Raw genomic sequence first — 18756 nt, 5'->3', positions numbered from 1 at the left:
ACCGACATTGCAACCGAATCAGGGCCTCAAGCCGAGGAAGAACTATCATAGTAGTGATTACTATGTATGTACGGAGGAGCACCAGTGCTTGTCTTTATGCAGGTCCCTCCCAATCACGACTCGGGTCTTCGGTTCCTTTCGGTCTCACTAAGCAGGCCTCGGGCCTGAAGGTCGAGCAGCGAGCACTTATTGCTTAAATTTACTGCCGTGAGGCCACGGCCTACAGACCACAATCCGTTCCTTCTTTTTTGGAAGTCATTACTTATTTTTGGGAATAGCGACTAGGAGAACAAAAGGCTGCCATTTTTCGTCTTCTTTGAGAGCAAGCTCTAAGGGCCCAGAGTGAGCCCTGCCCTGCTATCCTCTATGAAGTGCTTTTTATGTATGGCCAAACGGACCGGTTCCGTCTCCACAGGGCAGTCCATCTATGGTGCGGCAGCTTCCGAAAGAGAGAGAGGGAGAAGGAGAGCCCTACCATGCAGGTACCAGCCACCCACCACCTGCGCCTCGTCAGCTCTGTCTGTTCCCAGACTCTGTTTGCTGCTCGGAAATCGGACATATACAGTGCTGCCTGATTTATGTGAACAAATGTGGTCCCCCTCGTACTATGATTTCTTGTTCAGCGCCGAATATTTCCTCGCGAGAGCCTCTAGCCAGCCTCGCCCTGGGCACTGGATACTCAGGGCATTTTAGAGTTATAAAAGACTGATGGTGGTCCCGCGAAACAGACCATGCGCCCGCCGCAAAGCTCCAGTCCATCATACAAAGATGACTCTTCTAGCCCTTGCATGTCCAATCCAGCCCTGCAATTAATGAGCTGAGCCCTTATTAGCTGGCTTCACTCTCTCTTGTTAGAGAGTTGGTCCACGACGGGCAACTGCAGGCGCATGTTCCGCGAGGCCATTGACAAGTGCGACACGTCGAGCACGTAGTACAAGCAGGGCAGCACTATGACTTTGAATTGCGTTCTGCGTGGGATATCGACCCGAATACCTTTACAGATACTACATCGTACATGATGTGGGCGCGTTGCTCTACGTAGTGCTTGGCGAAGCTCGTTGTGGTGGAGAAGAGGAAAAAAGGTCGGAGGCTGGGCGAATTCGCTTGTTGAGTGAACAGGGATTCTAATTTATGTGCTGCTATTGCGATGAGGTTCTCATTGGTGCAAAACGGGCCAAGCTGATGACGACACAGCTTTGTTGGTTCTCCTTTCCCCCTCCTCCTCCGTTCTTTCCAATCTCGTTCACGCTCTGTCTGCACTTGAGCTTGGGCCCATCTTCAGGTACCGGTCAACTGGCACTCCGTTTTGAGGTCGTACATCGGGCAATCCTCTTGTCTACCGAGAGTGAAGAATGCATGCCGTTTGAGCCTTATTCTTGTGTAAGTTCACAGCTGTTGTGCGTGCAAACGTGTCAAAGAAACGTTGCCTCGGGAAAAGAAGAAGAAGAAAACGGGATGTGAGGGGAAAATAAGAGTCAAAATACGAGATGGAAGGAGACACACACTACGAAGTAATTAATCAGTTACTTTTCACTCGTTCCTTAACCTTACACAGACCACACACATGCATATATGTAGCATCGTACATGACCTGACCTTGGTTGTGACCCCTGTAAGCCTCTGCAAGCCCCCCCCCCCCCAGTGAGGTAGCTAGGCTTGCTTCTCTTTCTCCATCCCCGATTCAGCCAGCATCTCGGTCCGCCATCTTATCTCGAATCCCTTCGTCGTCGTCAACCACCCCAATTTTCGTTTTTCGCCGGTTCACCCTCGCGCCTTGCGACAAATGTCCCTTTCCTCATCTCGTACCTTTGGTCTGTTTGGCTATACCTCGAGCTCGCAGACACCTCGTAGTGGACAATTTTTTCTTTCTATTGAACCTACCAAGCTTGTTGTCGTCGTCTCGCCTCACCTTTACATGACACCTCGTGAATCGGATACTTAGCACATCCCACTTCACACTTCAGCCGCTCGTCGTCAACAGCTGATGGGACCCACCCCTGCCTTTCCTACGACAAACTGAAGGTATCGTCAATAATTACGCCGTGCACATCCACACACGGCCGACTTACTCGTTCGTGCTGTGCATCTCATCATTACCACACTCATAACACTGTTGCGATTCGCCTTCAGCAGCCGCTGGGGGCGCTTTTCTCCAACGCACATCCACTGCGGCGCTAACCTCCTGTTCTGTCCCAGCCTGCATTGTCTGCTATGGAAACCCGCATGACCAGTCCTAGGCTCGGCGGGACATAAGGTTGTGTATTGGGTTGCCAACGCCTGTTCATACTGCTCATATGCTTTTGCGATCATTTTTCTCTGCATTTTTTTTTTTTTTTTTTTTTTTTTTGCGCTGAGGACTGGCCTTAGAACCGCCCGAACCTCAGCCAGTTTTGACCATCTACGTCACGCCCACGATGTCGGCACCGTACTGGGGTAACCTCCCCGGCCCCAACGTCTCGAATCGCCCTCACCACCAGCAGCGCGGCTCTTCTGGCGAGTACGCCTCGAGGGCACCTGCTCGTCAATCTCTAGACCCTGCGCCGCCCGTTACGGCCCAAGCCAGGCACAATCGGGCATCAACCCAGACCAACAACTCCGAAGCCCATTCCGAGGCTACTATCAGCCCTTATGCGACGCCCAGAAATTCCTATCAGGGTTCTGGACTGGGTCCTAGACCTGTCTCCCAGGGCATCTACACCCCTGACATCTTAGAAAAGCGGCGCCGACGTGCCAGCAAGAACAGGGAGGAGGAGGGTGCCTACGTGGTCTCGGGTGCATTGCCTGCGGCCCCTGATGCGCCCGAGGCCTCCCCGGTCAACTACAAACACCCATATGGCAATGGCGGCATGCCTTACACGCTGCCCAAGGCCGATCAGGATCCCCAGGCCGACCTCCCGAGCCCAGGCGTCTTGAACCCTGACTTCTACAAACCCCTCAACGCCGTCGACCGAACGAAACGCGCTAGTCAGACGTCCAACCGCCGGGCGAGCAGTGGCAGCACCGCCGCGGCAAGAAATGGCAGTACAAGGGAGGCTGTGAATGGTCATCGGAAATCTTCCCTGGGGAGTGAGGTGGATCGTCGTTTGTTCGCAGATATGCGCTCTCCTCTGCAGAGACTTGAGCTGACGCTCGACAGCATCACGAAGGAGGAGAGGCGCGCGCGGGTCGAGGCCGCTGAGCGCAATGCACGAGACCGGGCCCAGTCGCGGGGCAGCATTGATAAAGACGGCAGCCAGACGCCGACCGTACGGTTCAAGGACCAGGACACAGAGTCCGAGTCGGAATCCCCTCGAGTCCAAACCCACCCTGAGCCCGTGTCTGCTCGGTCTGCCACGGCGCCGCAGGTTGTGGCCAGAGTGGAGGAGCCGCAGCGCAAGACACATGGTCAAGTGCCTCACGAGAAGAAGAGCCCCAACCCCAAAGCATTTGACGACATTGACGCACAGGAAAACGACCCCGTGCAGCGGAACCTGAGCTTTCGCGAGCGGGCGGCAAGGAATGACATCAGATTGCCAAACAGTGAACCTGAAATCGAGTCTCTGGCGACACTACCTCCGACTACCCCAACGGGCGGTGGCTTCTCACTGACCCGACAAGGAAGCAACAAGCTGAAGAAAGGCCCGCCTGGAGAGCCTTCGTACCAGCGGAGGAACGAGGGTGACAGGAATCATAGCCAGGCCGTGTCGGGTCAGTCCCGGGGAGCACCTCGATCTTTTTCGCTGGCCCAGAGCCCCGGATCCGCGGCTGTTCCCGCACCGGTGGGTCCGCCGAACAAACCCGCCGGCGGGTCCACGCGAAACAAGGCCCCGCCGCCTCTCAACACGGCTGTCGCTGTGAGGAGGCCGCCTCCACAGCAGGTTATGCCAGACCTTGAAGACGACGATGATGATGATGACGTTGATGATGATGACGACGACGAAGATGACTTGGACTCGCCTATCGCGACTGGGAATTCTGTCCATACTGCTAGACAGGGGCAGGTCTTGACCTCTGCGCGAGGTCCTCCTGCCAGCTCAGTCCCCTTCATGTCTGACCTCCCACAACAGAGCTCTGCGCCGAGAGTCAAGTTCGACACGGACAGAGAAGCCGGAGAAGGTCAGCCTGGCCAACGCAATGATGGCTCGCACCATGAGCACCACATGTCGGAATTCTTCCATCGTCATGATTACAAGCCTGGCCAGGGGCTGTATAACCCGCCCAAGTACCTGAACGAGTGGAAGAAGGGTACTGTGGGAACGCTTTCCGGGACGCTGCTTGAGCTCTCGGATGAAGTGACACCTACTTTGGATAAGGGACAAACTTGGTGGGAGACGCCGCCATCACAGCGGCGAGGCAGCATCTCTTCACGGCCACGCAAGGCGGAGGCCTTTGACGGGGAGTATGACGAAAATAACGGTACGTAATCTTCAAATGATTTTAGCTGACGCCGCCATGGCCTGTCCATGGCAGTGATAACGACATAGTCCCACAGGCGTATAACGTGCTAGCTCATCAAGCGACGGCTGGCAAACGCAATGCGAGGTGCCAGGCCCGTCTGTGATCCATCGGACGGCCGTTGGCGCCTCAAGGCGAAGATGAAGCAGGGATTTGCCCTTCAATGTTTTCCTTATGTTTTCCTTATGTCTTCCATCTCGAGCTGCTTCATGTCCGAGACAACTCTCTGAATCTACCCTGCTGACCCGAACGGCGCGGATGGCAATCCGCATTCCTGATCATATAGCTCCTACAAGGTTTAAGCCACAATTGTATCTGAAGTGCGGTCCTCTGCTCAGATATTGCGGCATGCGAACTGAGCGCATCACCGGTCGGTCAGCCCGGCATGGGCCAGCTATCGAGCGGGAGTTCTGGAGGGGTACCGTGATGATCGTGACAACTGATCAGGAGTCGTCTTACGATATTGCTCCAACCTTGAGGCTTTTCGCACAGCCAATCGAGAACCTGCCGCCTCCCCCAGCAGAAGTTCACGGAGAGGTCCCGCCAGAGTATGTGGACCCCGTCGCAGGGCTTCCTAAGCTGGGTCGCAGAGGCGAAACGCTGTACGTCCGGCCAGTCGACCACCTTGATGAGGGCAGAGATCTCTCGCGAGACCTCAGTGATAAGGGCCTGTTTGAGAGGACACGCAGCCCTCCTGATATCGACCTCCCAGAAGGATCGACCGATGCGCCAGGGTCTTTCTCAGATCGCAAGAAGAAAGCACCTCTCGACGGAGAGAGGACGGGTAAGTACAAGGACATCCGAGGATACCGCCTGCATGCCGAGCGAGGCTACACGTTCTGGCGTTTCAGCATCGAGGTCGAACTGCGCGACAAGGAGCAGCGCATCGCCTACCGCATCAACCGCGGGCCTGCAACTGGCTTCTGGGTCCCCGCCAAAGGCCAATCAATGAACATCATGCTCCATAGCTGCAATGGCTTCAGCTTGTCCGTGAACCCCGACGAGATGAGCGGCCCGGACCCTCTATGGCGCGATGTCCTGAACAACCACCAGAGCCGGCCTTTCCATGTCATGTTGGGTAACGGCGATCAGCTCTATTGTGATGCCGTGATGCGAGAGACGAGACACTTCCAGGACTGGCTCATGATGCGGAATCCGTTACACAAGCAACACGCGCCGTTCTCGCCCGAGATGCAGGACGAGCTGGAGCATTTCTACCTGGAGCGCTACTGCATGTGGTTCTCACAAGGTCTCTTTGGTCTCGCCAACTCGCAGATTCCCATGGTGAATATCTACGACGATCACGACATCATAGATGGCTTTGGCAGCTATCCGCACCATTTCATGTCGTCGCCTGTCTTCTCGGGCCTTGGCAACGTCGCCTTCAAGTACTACATGCTGTTCCAGCACCAAAGCATCGCGGATGAGACCGAAGAGACGGAGCCAAGCTGGGCTCTGGGGTTGGAGCCCGGCCCGTACATCCACGAGCAGAGCCGCAGCTTGTTCATGTTCCTCGGCTCCAAGATTGCGCTGTTGGCTGTCGACGCGCGGACGGAGAGGACACGTGACCAGGTTATCAAGGAAGACACGTGGGACAAGCTGATTGACCGCTGCTACAACGAGATCGTCAAGGGCAAGACAGAGCACCTTCTCGTCATGTTGGGGGTTCCGATTGCATACCCTCGGCTGGTGTGGTTAGAAAACATGTAAGTCAGCCTCTTTATTCTGGCAAGATTGGTATTGTATAGCTGACGTTGTTTCACAGCTTGACGTCTCGACTGCTTGATCCCGTCAAGGCTCTTGGCAAGGCTGGGATGTTCGGCAATGTGTTCAACAAGTTTGACGGCGGTGTCGAGGTCTTGGACGACCTCGACGACCACTGGACCGCGAAGAACCACAAGAACGAGCGCAAAATCGTTCTCGAGGATTTACAGGATCTTGCGGCAGACAGGTCGGTTCGTGTCACTATTCTCAGCGGCGACGTCCACCTGGCCGCGATTGGCCAATTCTACTCGAACCCGAAACTCGACCTGCCCAAGCATAAAGACTTCCGCTACATGCCCAACGTCATCTCATCTGCAATTGTCAACATACCCCCGCCAGATCTCATGGCCGATGTGCTGAATAAGCGCAACAAGGTGCATCATCTTGACAAGGACACTGACGAGGACATGATTCCCATATTTGGGCATGGAGTCGAGGGCAAGCCGAGAAACAACAAGCACCTCCTACCTCATCGGAACTGGTGCTCCATCCGCGAGTACACACCAGGGCAGACACCTCCTTCGACGCCGCCTGATTCTCTTTATGAGGAACAGGCTGCTGCCGCCACCTCTCCTGGGGCGCAGGATGGAGGCGGCGGAGGAGGAGGCTTTATTCACAGAGGGATCTCACGTCGCCTGTCTAAACGAAACCGCGGCCCGGCCCACCGTGCTGATGTGCTCGACTCGCGACCTCCCAACTCCTCTAAAGCCCCCGGTGGCCTGTTCCGGACACTCTCGTCCCGTGGGAGACGCTCGGACAGCGACGTGCCTGCAGGAGAGAAGCGGCCCGGTACAGGCAGACGTACGCTATCCCTCACGCGCGGCGACTTTAGCCTGTTCCGCCGCGGAAATAAGTCTCGCGAAAAGTCCAAGCCCGATGACGGCGGCATCAACGGATCGTGGGGAGAGGATAGCGACCCCGAGGATGGTCGCTATGAGCACTCGTCGGATCGAAGTGGCGGCGGCGGCGGTTTCTTGGGCGCCATTGGACTTAGAGGTGGCGGCGGTTCCTACGAGGAGTTCTCCGAAGGTGATGACTCGTACTTCACCGCGCACGCGCCGGCCAACAACAAGGCGTCTGCTTCTAGGCCGGGCCCCAGTGCTACCAAGGCGGCTCGGCTCTTGGGCGAGGAGGTGTCTGCTGCCTCATACGGTCGCGGGCTGGACGGGCAGCCAAGGGGCTATGGCGTGACGACTACGGTGACCGGGCCAGCGCAGCAGCAGCAGCAGCAGCAGCAGCAGCAACAACAACAACAGCAGCAGCAGCAGCAGCAGCAGGCTGGGGAGGCCAGCTTCCGCCCCAAGCCCGTTCTCCGCACACCGACTTCCGCAAGCATGAAGCAGGGACGCGGTCTGAGGAGGGTGAACACACATGAGGTGAACATCCAAGGCGGCCTGGACATCTGCTTGAATGTCGAGGTCAGCGCCAAGGATCCTGCCGGCATCACGGTCCCGTATCGGCTCCTCGTGCCCAAGCTGTGGTATGATGCTGCGGAAGGGCAGGATGTGGAGATGCCGGCGCGGAATGTAAGTGGTGTCAAGAGATTATTGAGTCTGAACCGGGGCAAGAGTCAGTATGATGGTGGTGCGAAGGCAAAGGGCAATGGAAGGGCGGCCGAGAGGCAGCAGGGTTACTACGAGCAGGGCCAGGCTCTCGGCCAGAGGCCGCCTGTGATGGCGCCGGGGGCGAATGAGCCGGGTGTAGCAAGGGAAATTGACCCTGCACCCGGAACGGCCTTCTAAAAAGTGGCGTGGGATGTAGGGGAGAAGTGGGCTAATGAGGTGCTTGGAATCTTTTCCCTTCCCTCTATGGACGTTCATTCGTAAGCGGGCGATGCACATATCTGATGACGGGAGATGGCAAGCAAGTAGCATCATGGCAACGTGGTAATGACTTTCATGCTTTTTTTATCTTTGTTTTTTTGACGCCCCTAGGGCAGACGAGAAATACGAACAAAAAGGAGGGGACAGAATCATGTTTACGACGACGGTATGATTATGATGCATTAATAGCCACGGATAACCACGACGACAACAAATATTGGGGGAGGGGCTTGCATAATATACTTTTCTCGCCATTTCTACCCATTTCACTTGGCTGCAAATTTAGTTCCTCCGACTGGGTGTTCTTCCTTTTTCCTTTCCCCTCCCCCCTCCCCTCTCCTATGTGCAGGTTTTCGAAAACGTTGAAGAACAATGGATCATGAAACATGTTCGACGGGGTTTATAGTAATCGCACTCGTGTGAATATAAGGTATCCTCTCATTTAATCATGTCTGTTTATATCACAGTTGTTTTTGACGACACAAATCTCGCCCACCTGACCTGGCCACAGCATCATGTCTTTCGAGACTGACGTGGTAACGACAAGAGACAGTCATCAGCGTGTGCGAGTCTAGTATCACTACTGTCAGCTTCATGAATACTAAGACAGGCGAGGCTAGGTAGTGATGAAGGTAAAAAGAGGACGACGTACCGTAAATGTCGGTGAGGTGCATGCCGACGTGTCTCGTCCCTCTTTTTCTTTTCGCTTTTTCTTTTTGTACACTCTCGGAAGTTGGACAACACGTCGGCTTCGTTTCAATTGATTGGTCTCCCACACCTCCCTCCTGGTAGCTTCATAACTTCCTCCAGGAGACCGGCGCCATGACAGCCAGGAATCGGAAGGACCGGAAGGAAGGGGGGGGGGGGGGGTTTAAACGTCTAGGAACGCCCGCAGGCCCATGTTAGACACGCGCATGCAGTATTGTCCCTTGACAAATCACGCCCCTTATGAGCCCTACTCCGACCCAGATTCTTCCGCCTCTCCAATTGGCCAAGCCGCACAGCCCAACGAGGGTCACAGGGCCTTCGCCCTCACACACTCTGTCGCTATTCCCTCTTTTCCATCTGGCTCCTTCAGCCTTAGTCGTCCCTCTCACGGTCACGCCTGTCGCCGCCGGGACTTCTGCTCCGGCTGCGCTGCCGCCTTCCGCCGCCGCGCGCGCCACCACCACCACCACCACCACCGCCACCGCCACCGCCAGACCTTCCGGCGCCGCCCTTGTTGGGGGGTGGGCGCACGAAGGCGAAGTCGACGTGGATGGTCTGGTCGAGAAGCTTGGTGTCGTGGGCGCCGTCGATGGCGGCGCGGGCCTCCTGGAGGGTGGGGTATTCGATCAACGCGTAGCCCTGTGAAACACCATCACCATATTTCAACAATCAAGACCACATAGAAGAGGAAAAGAAGGGTTGTGGTGAGGGGAGAAGGGGAGGGAAACAAAAAGGGCAGGGTAGGTTAGGGAAAGTTTCCTTACCTTGACGTAACCGCTCCGCCTGTCCAGGTTCAGGTGCAGGTTCTTGATCTCGCCGTACTCGCCAAACATGTCGTGGATGGTCTCCTCGTCGGCCTCCTCGTGCACGTTGGTCACGATAATGATCCAGCCCTCGATAGAGCGCACGGCTGTGGCCCTGCCGTGGGTCTGCATGTCGTCGACCATTGCCTGGGCGGGGACCGGCGAGACGGGCTCGTCGACGTCCATCTCTACGTCGGCCATGGTTTCTTTGTTGCTGTGGTTGTGGATTGTTGGTCTGTGGGCGTTGAGGAGTGACGTGGTGGATGGTTTGGTGGTCTCTTGTGTTTTTTTTTTTCAAGGTTGTGATAGTGGATTGATTAATTTGTTTGTCGATGATGGCAGCAGCAGCAGCGGGCGGCATGGAAGGTTGAGGTTGGGTGGGGCCGGGCGGGAGCTTGGGTGTTCCTCCTGCAGTGCTTGGGTTGGAGCTTTTTACCTTTTACACTGCACTAGCAATTCCATCTCCGTGCCTGGCGTCAACAAGAATATACAAGTATCACCACTAGCGTTCGTCTCAACCTAATATTCTACACCATCCACCCTTCGTCTGTTTCCATTCTTTTCTTTTCACTGTCTCTTTCAATCACCCTTGTGTGATTGAGGCTTCTTACCTTTGCAACTTCGGCCGTCTCCCTCATTTGTTCCAGCTTACCGTGTGTGATGACCCCTCGTTCTGCAAACCTGTGCAACATGCCGAGACGATGGGATGGTGACACAGGTAAGATGCTGTTGTTGCAAAGAGAAGAAGACCGACCATTTTCACCAGTGGCCGAGCCTTGGGCCCGAAAAATGCTCGGATGCGGGCCACATCATCTAAGATCTCAAAAATCTTGTCGACTTTGCTACAGCCTTCTCAGCCGTGTCGAGGTCCTCAGCTGCCGACGGTGAACAAGCACTCGGACCGTGGCAAGGCACTCAGAATGATTTGGGATCCGACTGGGTTGCCGATCTCAGCGATACAGACCTATGATGGGGTGGTAATGACAACTTCGGTCTCGTCTCTCCGTGAGAGAGATCGACCAAGGCTGGAGATTCCTCTACAGTCTGAATTCAGCGAAGGTTGTGGACGGTGTTTTCGGGTCGTCCCGACACCATCAGCTCGCTCCAAGTGGAAGGATTGCGCTCACCTCGGAACCAACCTCGGACAAAGAACGGGGTTTTCAATTGTATAAGACGGGCGAATCTTGTTGTAAGTCGAGGTCGGCGAGTATATATCTCTTATTGTACATGCTTAAGCAGCCATGTCTGTCTATCGACACTTTCTTTCAAATCATTGCTACAATTTCTATAGTAACTCTTGTTGGCTGGTTCTTTTTCTCTCTCGTTCTTCCCTCTCTATCATCACACTTTTACCTTCTTGTCAACCCATTTGTTAGTCTCCTATCAACACAACAAAAGAAAGAAGAACAGACTCTCACACAACATGAGTGGTCTCAATGTCCTCATCATAGGCGCCGGCGTGTGCGGGCCAGCTCTGGCCTGCCTGCTCAGGCGCTCAAGCCCTCGTCACAAAATCACAGTCGTCGAGCGCTGGCCCACACTCCGCGCGGCTGGACAGCAGATCGACCTGAATGAGAACGGGCTCCGCATCCTGAAGAGGATGGGACTACTGGAAGTGATCAAGTCCAAATGTGTTGAGGAGGCGGGCGTTGAGGTCTTCGACTCCAAGGGGAAGTCGGCAGGTCGTTTCGGCGTGACGCCTGCGGGAGAAACCAAGCGCGGGCTGACGTGCGAGTATGAGATCATGCGGGGCGATGTCGTGCAGGTTTTATATGATGCGAGCTTGGAGCAGGATGCCAAGGCCAGGGAAGAAGCAGCCGGGGGAGAGGGCGGTCTGACCTATGCGTTCGACAAGACGGTCACGAACTTGGTTCAGGATGACCATGGGGCCAATGTCACGTTCTCAGACGGGCAAGCGGAACGCTTCGACCTTGTCGTAGCTGCAGACGGGTTAGGATCACGGACCAGGAAGGCCGTCTTCGGGCGAGAAGCCAGTGACGCAGCCTTCAGCTCGATCGGTGTCCACGCCGCCTATTTCAGCATACCGCGCGTTGAGGGCGAAGACAACCTCGCCAAAGCCTACAGTGCACCGGGGCGCAGGATCGTCATGACGAGGACGAGCGGCCGGCCCATAACCCAGGTGATCCTGTTCACCATGAGCGACGACACGGGCAGCCTGAAGGCATGCTACAAGCAGCCCATTGAGAAGCAGAAGCAGGCATTTGCGGAGAAGTTCAAAGGCGCAGGCTGGGAGACAGAGCGCCTCTTGGCGGGGATGGCCACCTGCGAGGACTTTTGGTCCTCCGAGGTTGCGCAGATCAAGATGGATAGGCTGCACACGGGCCGGGTTGTGCTGCTCGGCGACGCGGGGTACTGTCCTTCCCCATTTACAGGCATGGGCACTGAATGCTGCCTGATCGGGGCGTACGTACTCGCGGGCGAGCTGGCAGAGCGGGCTGGCCGCAGCAACAGCAGCAACAGCGACGTCGTTGCAGGGGCGCTGCAGGCGTACGAGGAGAAGATGCGAGCACCCGTCCGAGACCTGCAGAAGCTGCCGGGGATGAGCACCGGCCTCTTCTTTCCGTCGTCTAGAATTGGTGTCTGGCTCTTGCGGAATCTGATCTGGGCTGTCTCCAAAATTGACCAGCTGCGGTATCACGAACCACCTGCTGGGAAGAAGACGGAGCTGGGCAACACGCTTGGGTGGGATCTGCCTCGCTATCCTGAGCTGAGATTGGACTCGTGATGCAGCAAGGACTTTGAAGGGAAAAAAGAAGAGAGAGGAATATTGACCTGGTTTGAACGAGGATTTGTGCCTCGCTGGTTCGAGATGAAGTTCTGCGTCTGAATGTCTCTTTATTCACGTAAACGCCCCTCACTTGTTAACTTATTTGACATGAGAATATAATCAAACATCCACTCTGCCCGATGAGCCATGAAACCATCAATTCAATTTTACTATAGCTCAGAAGTTGATCTGGTTGATATTTTGAAAATGGTTATGGGTACAAGTACTTTAGATGGAGAGGCGAGGTTGTGTGGTCTGAACACAGACTGGTAGATGTTCTTGTTTCAGACCCAATTCACTAGGTGCAGCCTCCCCCATCAGGCTGCGCGGGTTCACATAGACCATCATCATGTGAGTGCAGTGCGGCTGGTAGACTTGAGGACCTGGCATAATTATGGGAAAACTTGAGGTTGGTTGCTAAGACCTCATATATTTGCCTGTGTATTCCCATCTGATAATTATTGATGATAAAAATCTGTGTAGACCCCTTTGCCTGCTGAGTGCACCTAAGTAGATGGGGTCGGTCTGAAACAGGAAGGTCTGCTGCTCTGTGTTCAGACCACACAACCTCGCCTCTCCAGACTGTACAATGGTACTGGCTTCAGCGCGTTAAACCTGCTGTGGCTAGACAACCACCCCCCCCCTCCCCTCTTCCTTCCCCCATCCGATGGTGGGTGAATCATCTCACTCACACACGGCTATCGCTTCACTCCTTTTGCCCCTCTCTTTTCTTTCCCAAAACACGCACACACGAACTATGTGAACGAGGCGAGCATACCGGGGCTAGAGAACCGTCTCATTCTTGTCGCATACTTACGGCGCCGTCCTTTATCTCTGGTGGCATTTCCTCTCCTTATTTTGTCATTATTTCTTGTTGAAAGCACCCTGTCGACTTTATGGTTTCGCGGTGCGCTCCCTACGACCTCTTGATCTGAAGTCCTCTGCGGTCCCTGTTTCATCATCGTCTTCCTTGGATCCAACCGGATTCCCACGTCACTTGACGCGTCCTCAGCCACCTCTGACTTCTTCTCCTTTCTTCCTTCTCGTAACCTCTTACGATGAATTTGTGTGCGCTTTGAAGATTCAATTAGAATCTGGTCGCTTCGGTCCTTATCGCTGATGGCATGAGCATTGGTTGTCTATGCTCGCTCGGCGCACCCCCTGCAGCATCGCGTCCTTTGGAAAACCGGATGGGGTGTGAGAGAAAGTTGCGCTGTACGAGAACTGTTTTATCCTTTTGGTAACACCTAATTGTATATTCATATTTGTTGGAGCACGACAGAGACTATCAAGGGTGAGAACAGGATGTTGCTCTCCCGAGTCGCGGTCGAGGCGGCTCTGTTTGGCGCAGTGGCTGCTGAAGGATCCCACTTGAGCCCAGATGCGCAGCAACCGCAGCAGCAGCAGCAGCAGCAGCAGGTCCTGGCCCAGTATGGTGGTGAGCCCGTCGGTCCGTCCTCGACCGCCATTTCGAGCACGTATCTCCTGGATAAGATTATAGAGGTTCTCGACACGATGCAAGACGACTATTTTCAGCCCTGGCTGGGAACATGGCCCACAGCAATCGACTGGACGGCCGCCGTCATGGGAACGCATGTCTCTGGTGGCCTCAGCACCATCTCACGAGCCCTCGATCTCCTCCCAGGCACGGACAGGTGGGCTAGCATGGGCAAGGAGAACACTGTCACCCTCTTCTTCTCACAGGTCCTCGGCTTCTATTTCGGCCAGGACAGCTTCGCCATCCGGAATGAGGCTTACGACGATATCCTCTGGGTGGTCTTGGGCTGGCTCGAGACCATCCAGTTCATCAACCTCCACACCAGCGTCACCTCCCGCCAGGCCCTGGACGCTATGGACGGGTACATGGGCCAGCACGGCTTTGAGAAGTGGCACGGGAATATATGGATCCCCGCCTTCGCCCACCGCAGCAGGATCTTCTGGAACCTTGCCAAGGCAGGTTGGGACTCGGATCTCTGTGGTGGCGGGATGGTCTGGAACCCGAGGCTCGAGCCGTATAAGAATGCCATCACAAACCAGCTCTTCATCTCGGCATCAGCATCCATGCACTTGTACTTCCCCGGCGACGGCAACCGCTCGCCCTTCTTTAGTGACACGGATACCACCAGCCCCGAATTCCTTGTGCGACCGAGCGCGCAGGATGTTTTTGAGCCTCAGGACCCTGCCTTTCTCCGCTTCGCGAGGGAGGGCTACAGCTGGCTCCAGTCCTCGGGCATGATGAACAGCAAGGGCCTCTACATAGATGGGTTCCATATCTCAGGATGGGCTGATCCCAGGAGCACCAACAAGAGATGTGACGTCCGCAATGAGCAGGTGTACACCTACAACCAGGGGGTCATCCTGACGGGGCAGCTCAACCTTTGGAAGATCACAGGGAATTACTCGTACGTGGAGGACGGGCACCGGCTCATCCGATCCGTCATCCAGGCTACGGGATGGCACCTGGGTGAGCAGCGGCCCGCCGATCGGGGCGTTCCCCGCGCCCACGGCCCGCCGCACCGCTGGAAGGGAAGGAGGCTGCCGCGCTGGCACGGCATCGGCCGCGCAGGTGTCATGGAGGAGATGTGCGACAGCCGTGGCGACTGCTCGCAGGACTCCCAGACCTTCAAGGGCATCTTCTTCCACCACCTTACGACCTTCTGCGGCGCGTCCCTCTCCTGGTCCGAGTTCGTGGCGCCGCAGAGCGAGACCCCGCGCCATATCCGCACGCACACGCACGCGTGCAAGTCGTATCTCCCCTGGCTCGAGCACAACAGGCACGCTATGATGGAGACGCGCGACGGCGCCGGCAGGGTTGGCATGTGGTGGACCGCTGGCTTGCTGGGCCTGAACGACGAGATGCCGCCCGACGAGGACTTTGCCGACATGGTGAATCCCGACGCGGTGGACTATAGAAATGGCGGCGTGCCGGACGACCCCATGTGGAGGAGGCCCACGCCACCCATCAAGCCCCCGAGCGTGCCTAAGGTGCCCCTGCCCGGTGTGGAAAAAGATGATCGTCTTCTAGCCTTGCGAGAATCTCTCTCGAATAATAATGAGGGCGGCAACCACAAGCGGGATCTCAATGACCGTGGCCGTGGGCGGACAGTCGAGACGCAGGGCGGGGGGCTGGCGCTGCTGAGGGCATACTGGGAGATTTCTGATGGACCGGGCACGGCGAGGGCCCAAGCGACGACTACAGGCGATGGATGAACTTTGCATGTCTGCAAGCTCAGACAGATAGATAGGCCCATCTCACATTGGCCTGTGTGGTTGGCTCTGCGCGCTCACATACATACATACATTCCTAAGTACTTAACGAGACATCATGAACTAAGTAGCATTTTACCATGAAATATATCTACCTGTGAATCGGCTTTCTGATCGGAAACCCCCCCCCCCTCCCTTAAAAACGAAATACCCAGAAATTTACCTAACATAGGGAGAATTCCTCCAAAATGAAAGCGGTAGTACAACTTGGGATATCAGGATTGGTTCGCAATAGATCCTAAAGCGCATACTTACAATATCACCCAAAGAATGAAAACCCGTCACACCCGCTGTTGCTGCTATTCACACACGCTCGAATGCCTGGGCTCTTTGTTGGCCATGACTTGCCGATCATAATCCGGGAGATGTTGTCCCGTCCGCTGGTCTTTCTTCTATTCCCCCCCCCCCCCCCCTCGGTATCTCTCTTCCTGCGAAAGCAGACGCACCAGTCCACCTGTGCCTCTTTCATAACGCGATGCAACCAACGATCCACCTGGGTTTCATCTGGGCGACAAATATCTCTTCTCCTCTTTCATCTGCCCGACCAGTGCCCTTTTCTGTATGGGCTTCTTCTTAATCCCTCCACTCATCACCGCCCTTGACGCCACTCGGCACAGCAGCAGCGCTGCTCGAGCTTCCGCCCGTCTCGTCCTCGTCATCATCTAGCGCCATGGCCAGTTCGTCGGGATCCCGCATCTTGGCGTCTGGCGCGTCGACATCTGTAATACCGTGCTCTTCCTCGTCCTCGTCATCTTCCATGAACGGCCTGCCCTCGCCGCCCAGCACGCCGTCGTCCGCGCTGACCGAGATTCCCCTCTTGCCCCACGCGCCGCGGCCGGCGTTGCCATTCCGCCCGCCACGGCCACCACCGCCCAGCGCAGGACCACCCTCCTCATCATCCTCGGCCCGGCCGCCCGCGGCGTCGCGATCGACGTGGTTGCCGAAGATGCGGCGCAGCAGCCAGCTCTTGCGCATGTCGTCTGCGTCGACGACACCGCCGGAGCGGAGCTTGACGCGCTGGCGCGTATAGTAGACCCAGGCGAAGTCGACGTAGAGGGCGGTCTGGAGGAGACCGAAGATGACCTTGACGGGCTTCGGGTCTGAGTCGCTCATGTCCAGCTCGCGGATGAACCAGTTGAGGATGTAGAAGGCGCGGTACAGGCCCAGGGCGAGGAGATAGTAGCTGTCGATGACGGTCGGGACGGTGGTCTGGCGGAGAAGGAGGAGCTGCGGGAGGACGCAGACGGACTCGAGGATGTAGGAGAGGTTCCAGAGCCACTGTGCAGAAGGAAATCAGTGTTAGCAAAAGGCATCTCGCTCTTTTCTTCGGTTTTGTATCTGCGCGATGTGCTACAGCAGCAACAACAACAACAGCAGCACCAGCCAAGACTTACCCAGAAGAAGCTCCACTCGCCCTTGTTCTGGAAGATCAGCATGGTGAAGGGCGACAGGAGCAGCGAGCCGAAGAAGCACGCCGCGCCCAGCTTCCATGCCAGCTCCCGCTCCCTCGTCCGCGGGAACATCCACTGCATGGCCGCGATGATGTAAAAGGACGAGAGGATGTAGAAGATCTTAAAGATGCGGTTGTACAGGTACTGGGCCGCGCCGAACAAGTCCGTGTAGCGCGCCAGGAAGACGACGCAGTAGAGGACCTGCGTGATGAAGGAGACGCCTGCCAGAGGTTATTCGCCGACCCGGGGCGCGTATGTCAGCGACTCTGCCACGAGAGATTCAAGGGGGAAGTAAGCAAGGAACAGAGAGGGTTTTGAATACCTTCTGCACTTCGGTTGCGATGTATGGAGAGCAAGAGAATGATCTTGGAGGCCAGATGGCAGAAGTCGCCCGCCAGGCGGAAGAACTGTTCCGTTCAAAGTCGGTCCATCAGCCTCATTTCACCTTGGTCATGGCCATCTCTGGGGAGTAAATGCTCACATTCCACGCGCCCATCTTGACTTGATTTCTCGGGCCTCGGTGGGCCAAACCACAGAGGAGAGGTCTTCGAGTGGTATGCTCTCTGTCCTCCCGAAGGCAGGTTCGTTTGAGAGTTGTCTGACCCTCGGGTTTGGAAGATGGGCGAGGAAGGAAGAAGGATCGCTGGTCGGTTCGATTATTTTGGTTGGTGAATACACAAGGTCCGCGGTGCTTCTAGATCCAGCTGAAGGGCCGTTGTCGTCGTCGTCGTCGTCGAAGCCTTGGGAGCTTGCGAAGCTAGCTAGGCTGCCATAGAGATACAGACAGATGATGGTGATGCATGAGGGTCTTCGGGCGACGTACTATGACTGTAGGTTACGTGGAGGTGGTGGGTCGGGGGCGTATCAGCTGCGGGACTTGAGGACGTCACGCAGGGACAGGGGGGCTGAGTTAGGGGCCACCTGGGAGGTCTAGCTCGACATGGAGCGAGGGACCCGTGATGGCTTGGCGATATATACTTAGTACAGTACCTTTGTACACAGTATCACAACATTAATTAGTACATATGTAAGGTGGCTCAACTTTTTCCACTGGGTCAAAACAGGAGCCAATAGAAGAGGCCAGAGGAATGAATTCCTTCTGAAAGTCCATTCTTTCATCGTTGCTACTTCCTCGGTATCAGAGTCTTACACAAAGAAAGAAAAATGCTGACCAGAAACTCCCGAAGGCCAAACGCTTGCCAGATGCCCAACCAACTCCGAATCGTCCCGTTGTGAATATCAATATGGAGGGGCTGTCGCTTTCGTCAACCCTCCAAAGAAGCCCAATTTCCTTTGAAAATGCAGATCATGCCAAAGCTTTTTCCCTGTCCTCTGCCCAAGACCAATCTTTGCGCCTGAATGAGCCTGCTTCACTGACGGAGCCGAGGGTGGTGGTACGTTCTACCTCGCACCCAAAAATAATCACCAAAGTTGCTGGAAAGTCTCTTAGGTCCGGTGTCTCCTTTCGACGCCCGACCCGAAGGAAAGAATAAATGCCACGCTATAAGGTCTTCGCTTGTCACCGAAGCTCAGCGCTTTCATCACTGTCCGGGACATGTTCAGGCATCCACTCCATCCGTATGTTGTCAAAGTAATGGCTGCGTTTAGGTCAGCAAGCGACACTTCTCTCTCAACTCCGTAGTAGTCAATACGTACTCGGCGAAACGGGTATTAGATAGTGCATCGGCCCCATATTCAGACTCGAGCATGACTTTGTA

At 55.7% G+C, this 18756-nt stretch overlaps 6 protein-coding genes across 6 annotated transcripts; 3 read left to right on the top strand and 3 right to left on the bottom strand.

The window, feature by feature from the left end:
* Window positions 1-2414: 2414 nt before the first annotated feature.
* Window positions 2415-8274, top strand: M406DRAFT_98485 (uncharacterized protein; the record flags this gene model as incomplete). Its single annotated transcript, XM_040926411.1, has 11 exons — window positions 2415-2497; window positions 2564-2813; window positions 2877-3314; window positions 3378-3637; window positions 3674-3827; window positions 3858-3956; window positions 4173-4395; window positions 4721-6140; window positions 6200-7296; window positions 7411-7771; window positions 7808-8274. The coding sequence occupies 11 exons, from the start codon at window positions 2415-2417 to the stop codon at window positions 7938-7940; spliced, it is 4518 nt and encodes a 1505-aa protein (XP_040775436.1). The 3' UTR covers window positions 7941-8274.
* Window positions 8275-8385: 111 nt separating this feature from the next.
* Window positions 8386-9827, bottom strand: M406DRAFT_322619 (uncharacterized protein). Its single transcript, XM_040919664.1, has 3 exons — window positions 9494-9827; window positions 8674-9368; window positions 8386-8592 (listed from the first exon to the last, which is right to left on the bottom strand). The coding sequence occupies exons 1-2, from the start codon at window positions 9731-9733 to the stop codon at window positions 9102-9104; spliced, it is 507 nt and encodes a 168-aa protein (XP_040775435.1). The 5' UTR covers window positions 9734-9827; the 3' UTR covers window positions 8386-8592; window positions 8674-9101.
* A 1128-nt stretch (window positions 9828-10955) lies between these two features.
* M406DRAFT_62361 (uncharacterized protein) lies at window positions 10956-13695 on the top strand (the record flags this gene model as incomplete). Its single annotated transcript, XM_040924774.1, has 2 exons — window positions 10956-12161; window positions 13672-13695. 2 exons carry the CDS (start codon window positions 10956-10958, stop codon window positions 13693-13695), a joined length of 1230 nt encoding a protein of 409 aa, XP_040775434.1.
* Window positions 13696-13701: 6 nt separating this feature from the next.
* On the top strand, window positions 13702-16266 carry M406DRAFT_98487 (family 76 glycoside hydrolase; the record flags this gene model as incomplete). Its single annotated transcript, XM_040926412.1, has 2 exons — window positions 13702-13766; window positions 13796-16266. 2 exons carry the CDS (start codon window positions 13702-13704, stop codon window positions 15528-15530), a joined length of 1800 nt encoding a protein of 599 aa, XP_040776221.1. The 3' UTR covers window positions 15531-16266.
* On the bottom strand, window positions 16161-17534 carry M406DRAFT_70993 (putative ER lumen protein retaining receptor; the record flags this gene model as incomplete). The annotated part of the gene is made up of 4 exons (XM_040925386.1): window positions 16161-16865; window positions 16982-17259; window positions 17361-17445; window positions 17520-17534. 4 exons carry the CDS (start codon window positions 17532-17534, stop codon window positions 16161-16163), a joined length of 1083 nt encoding a protein of 360 aa, XP_040775433.1.
* Window positions 17535-18110: 576 nt separating this feature from the next.
* M406DRAFT_55913 (uncharacterized protein) lies at window positions 18111-18736 on the bottom strand. Its single transcript, XM_040924563.1, has 2 exons — window positions 18695-18736; window positions 18111-18636 (listed from the first exon to the last, which is right to left on the bottom strand). Exons 1-2 carry the CDS (start codon window positions 18729-18731, stop codon window positions 18485-18487), a joined length of 189 nt encoding a protein of 62 aa, XP_040775432.1. The 5' UTR covers window positions 18732-18736; the 3' UTR covers window positions 18111-18484.
* Between the last annotated feature and the right edge of the window lie 20 nt (window positions 18737-18756).

This window comes from Cryphonectria parasitica (genome assembly GCF_011745365.1).
Source record: "Cryphonectria parasitica EP155 unplaced genomic scaffold M406scaffold_5, whole genome shotgun sequence".
In the NCBI taxonomy this organism is placed as follows: domain Eukaryota; kingdom Fungi; phylum Ascomycota; class Sordariomycetes; order Diaporthales; family Cryphonectriaceae; genus Cryphonectria; species Cryphonectria parasitica.
Note: the sequence above shows the minus strand (reverse complement) of the source record. Positions and strands in the feature narration are given on the sequence as shown.

Coding starts and splice junctions, on each gene's coding strand:
- M406DRAFT_322619 (XM_040919664.1), bottom strand. CDS start 9,733: ATGGCCGACGTAGAGATGGACGTCGACGAGCCCGTCTCGCCGGTCCCC. Junction 9,369..9,493: donor GGCGGAGCGGTTACGTCAAG/GTAAGGAAACTT, acceptor GGTGTTTCACAG/GGCTACGCGTTGATCGAATA.
- M406DRAFT_55913 (XM_040924563.1), bottom strand. CDS start 18,731: ATGGGGCCGATGCACTATCTAATACCCGTTTCGCCGA. Junction 18,637..18,694: donor TCTAATACCCGTTTCGCCGA/GTACGTATTGAC, acceptor ACCTAAACGCAG/CCATTACTTTGACAACATAC.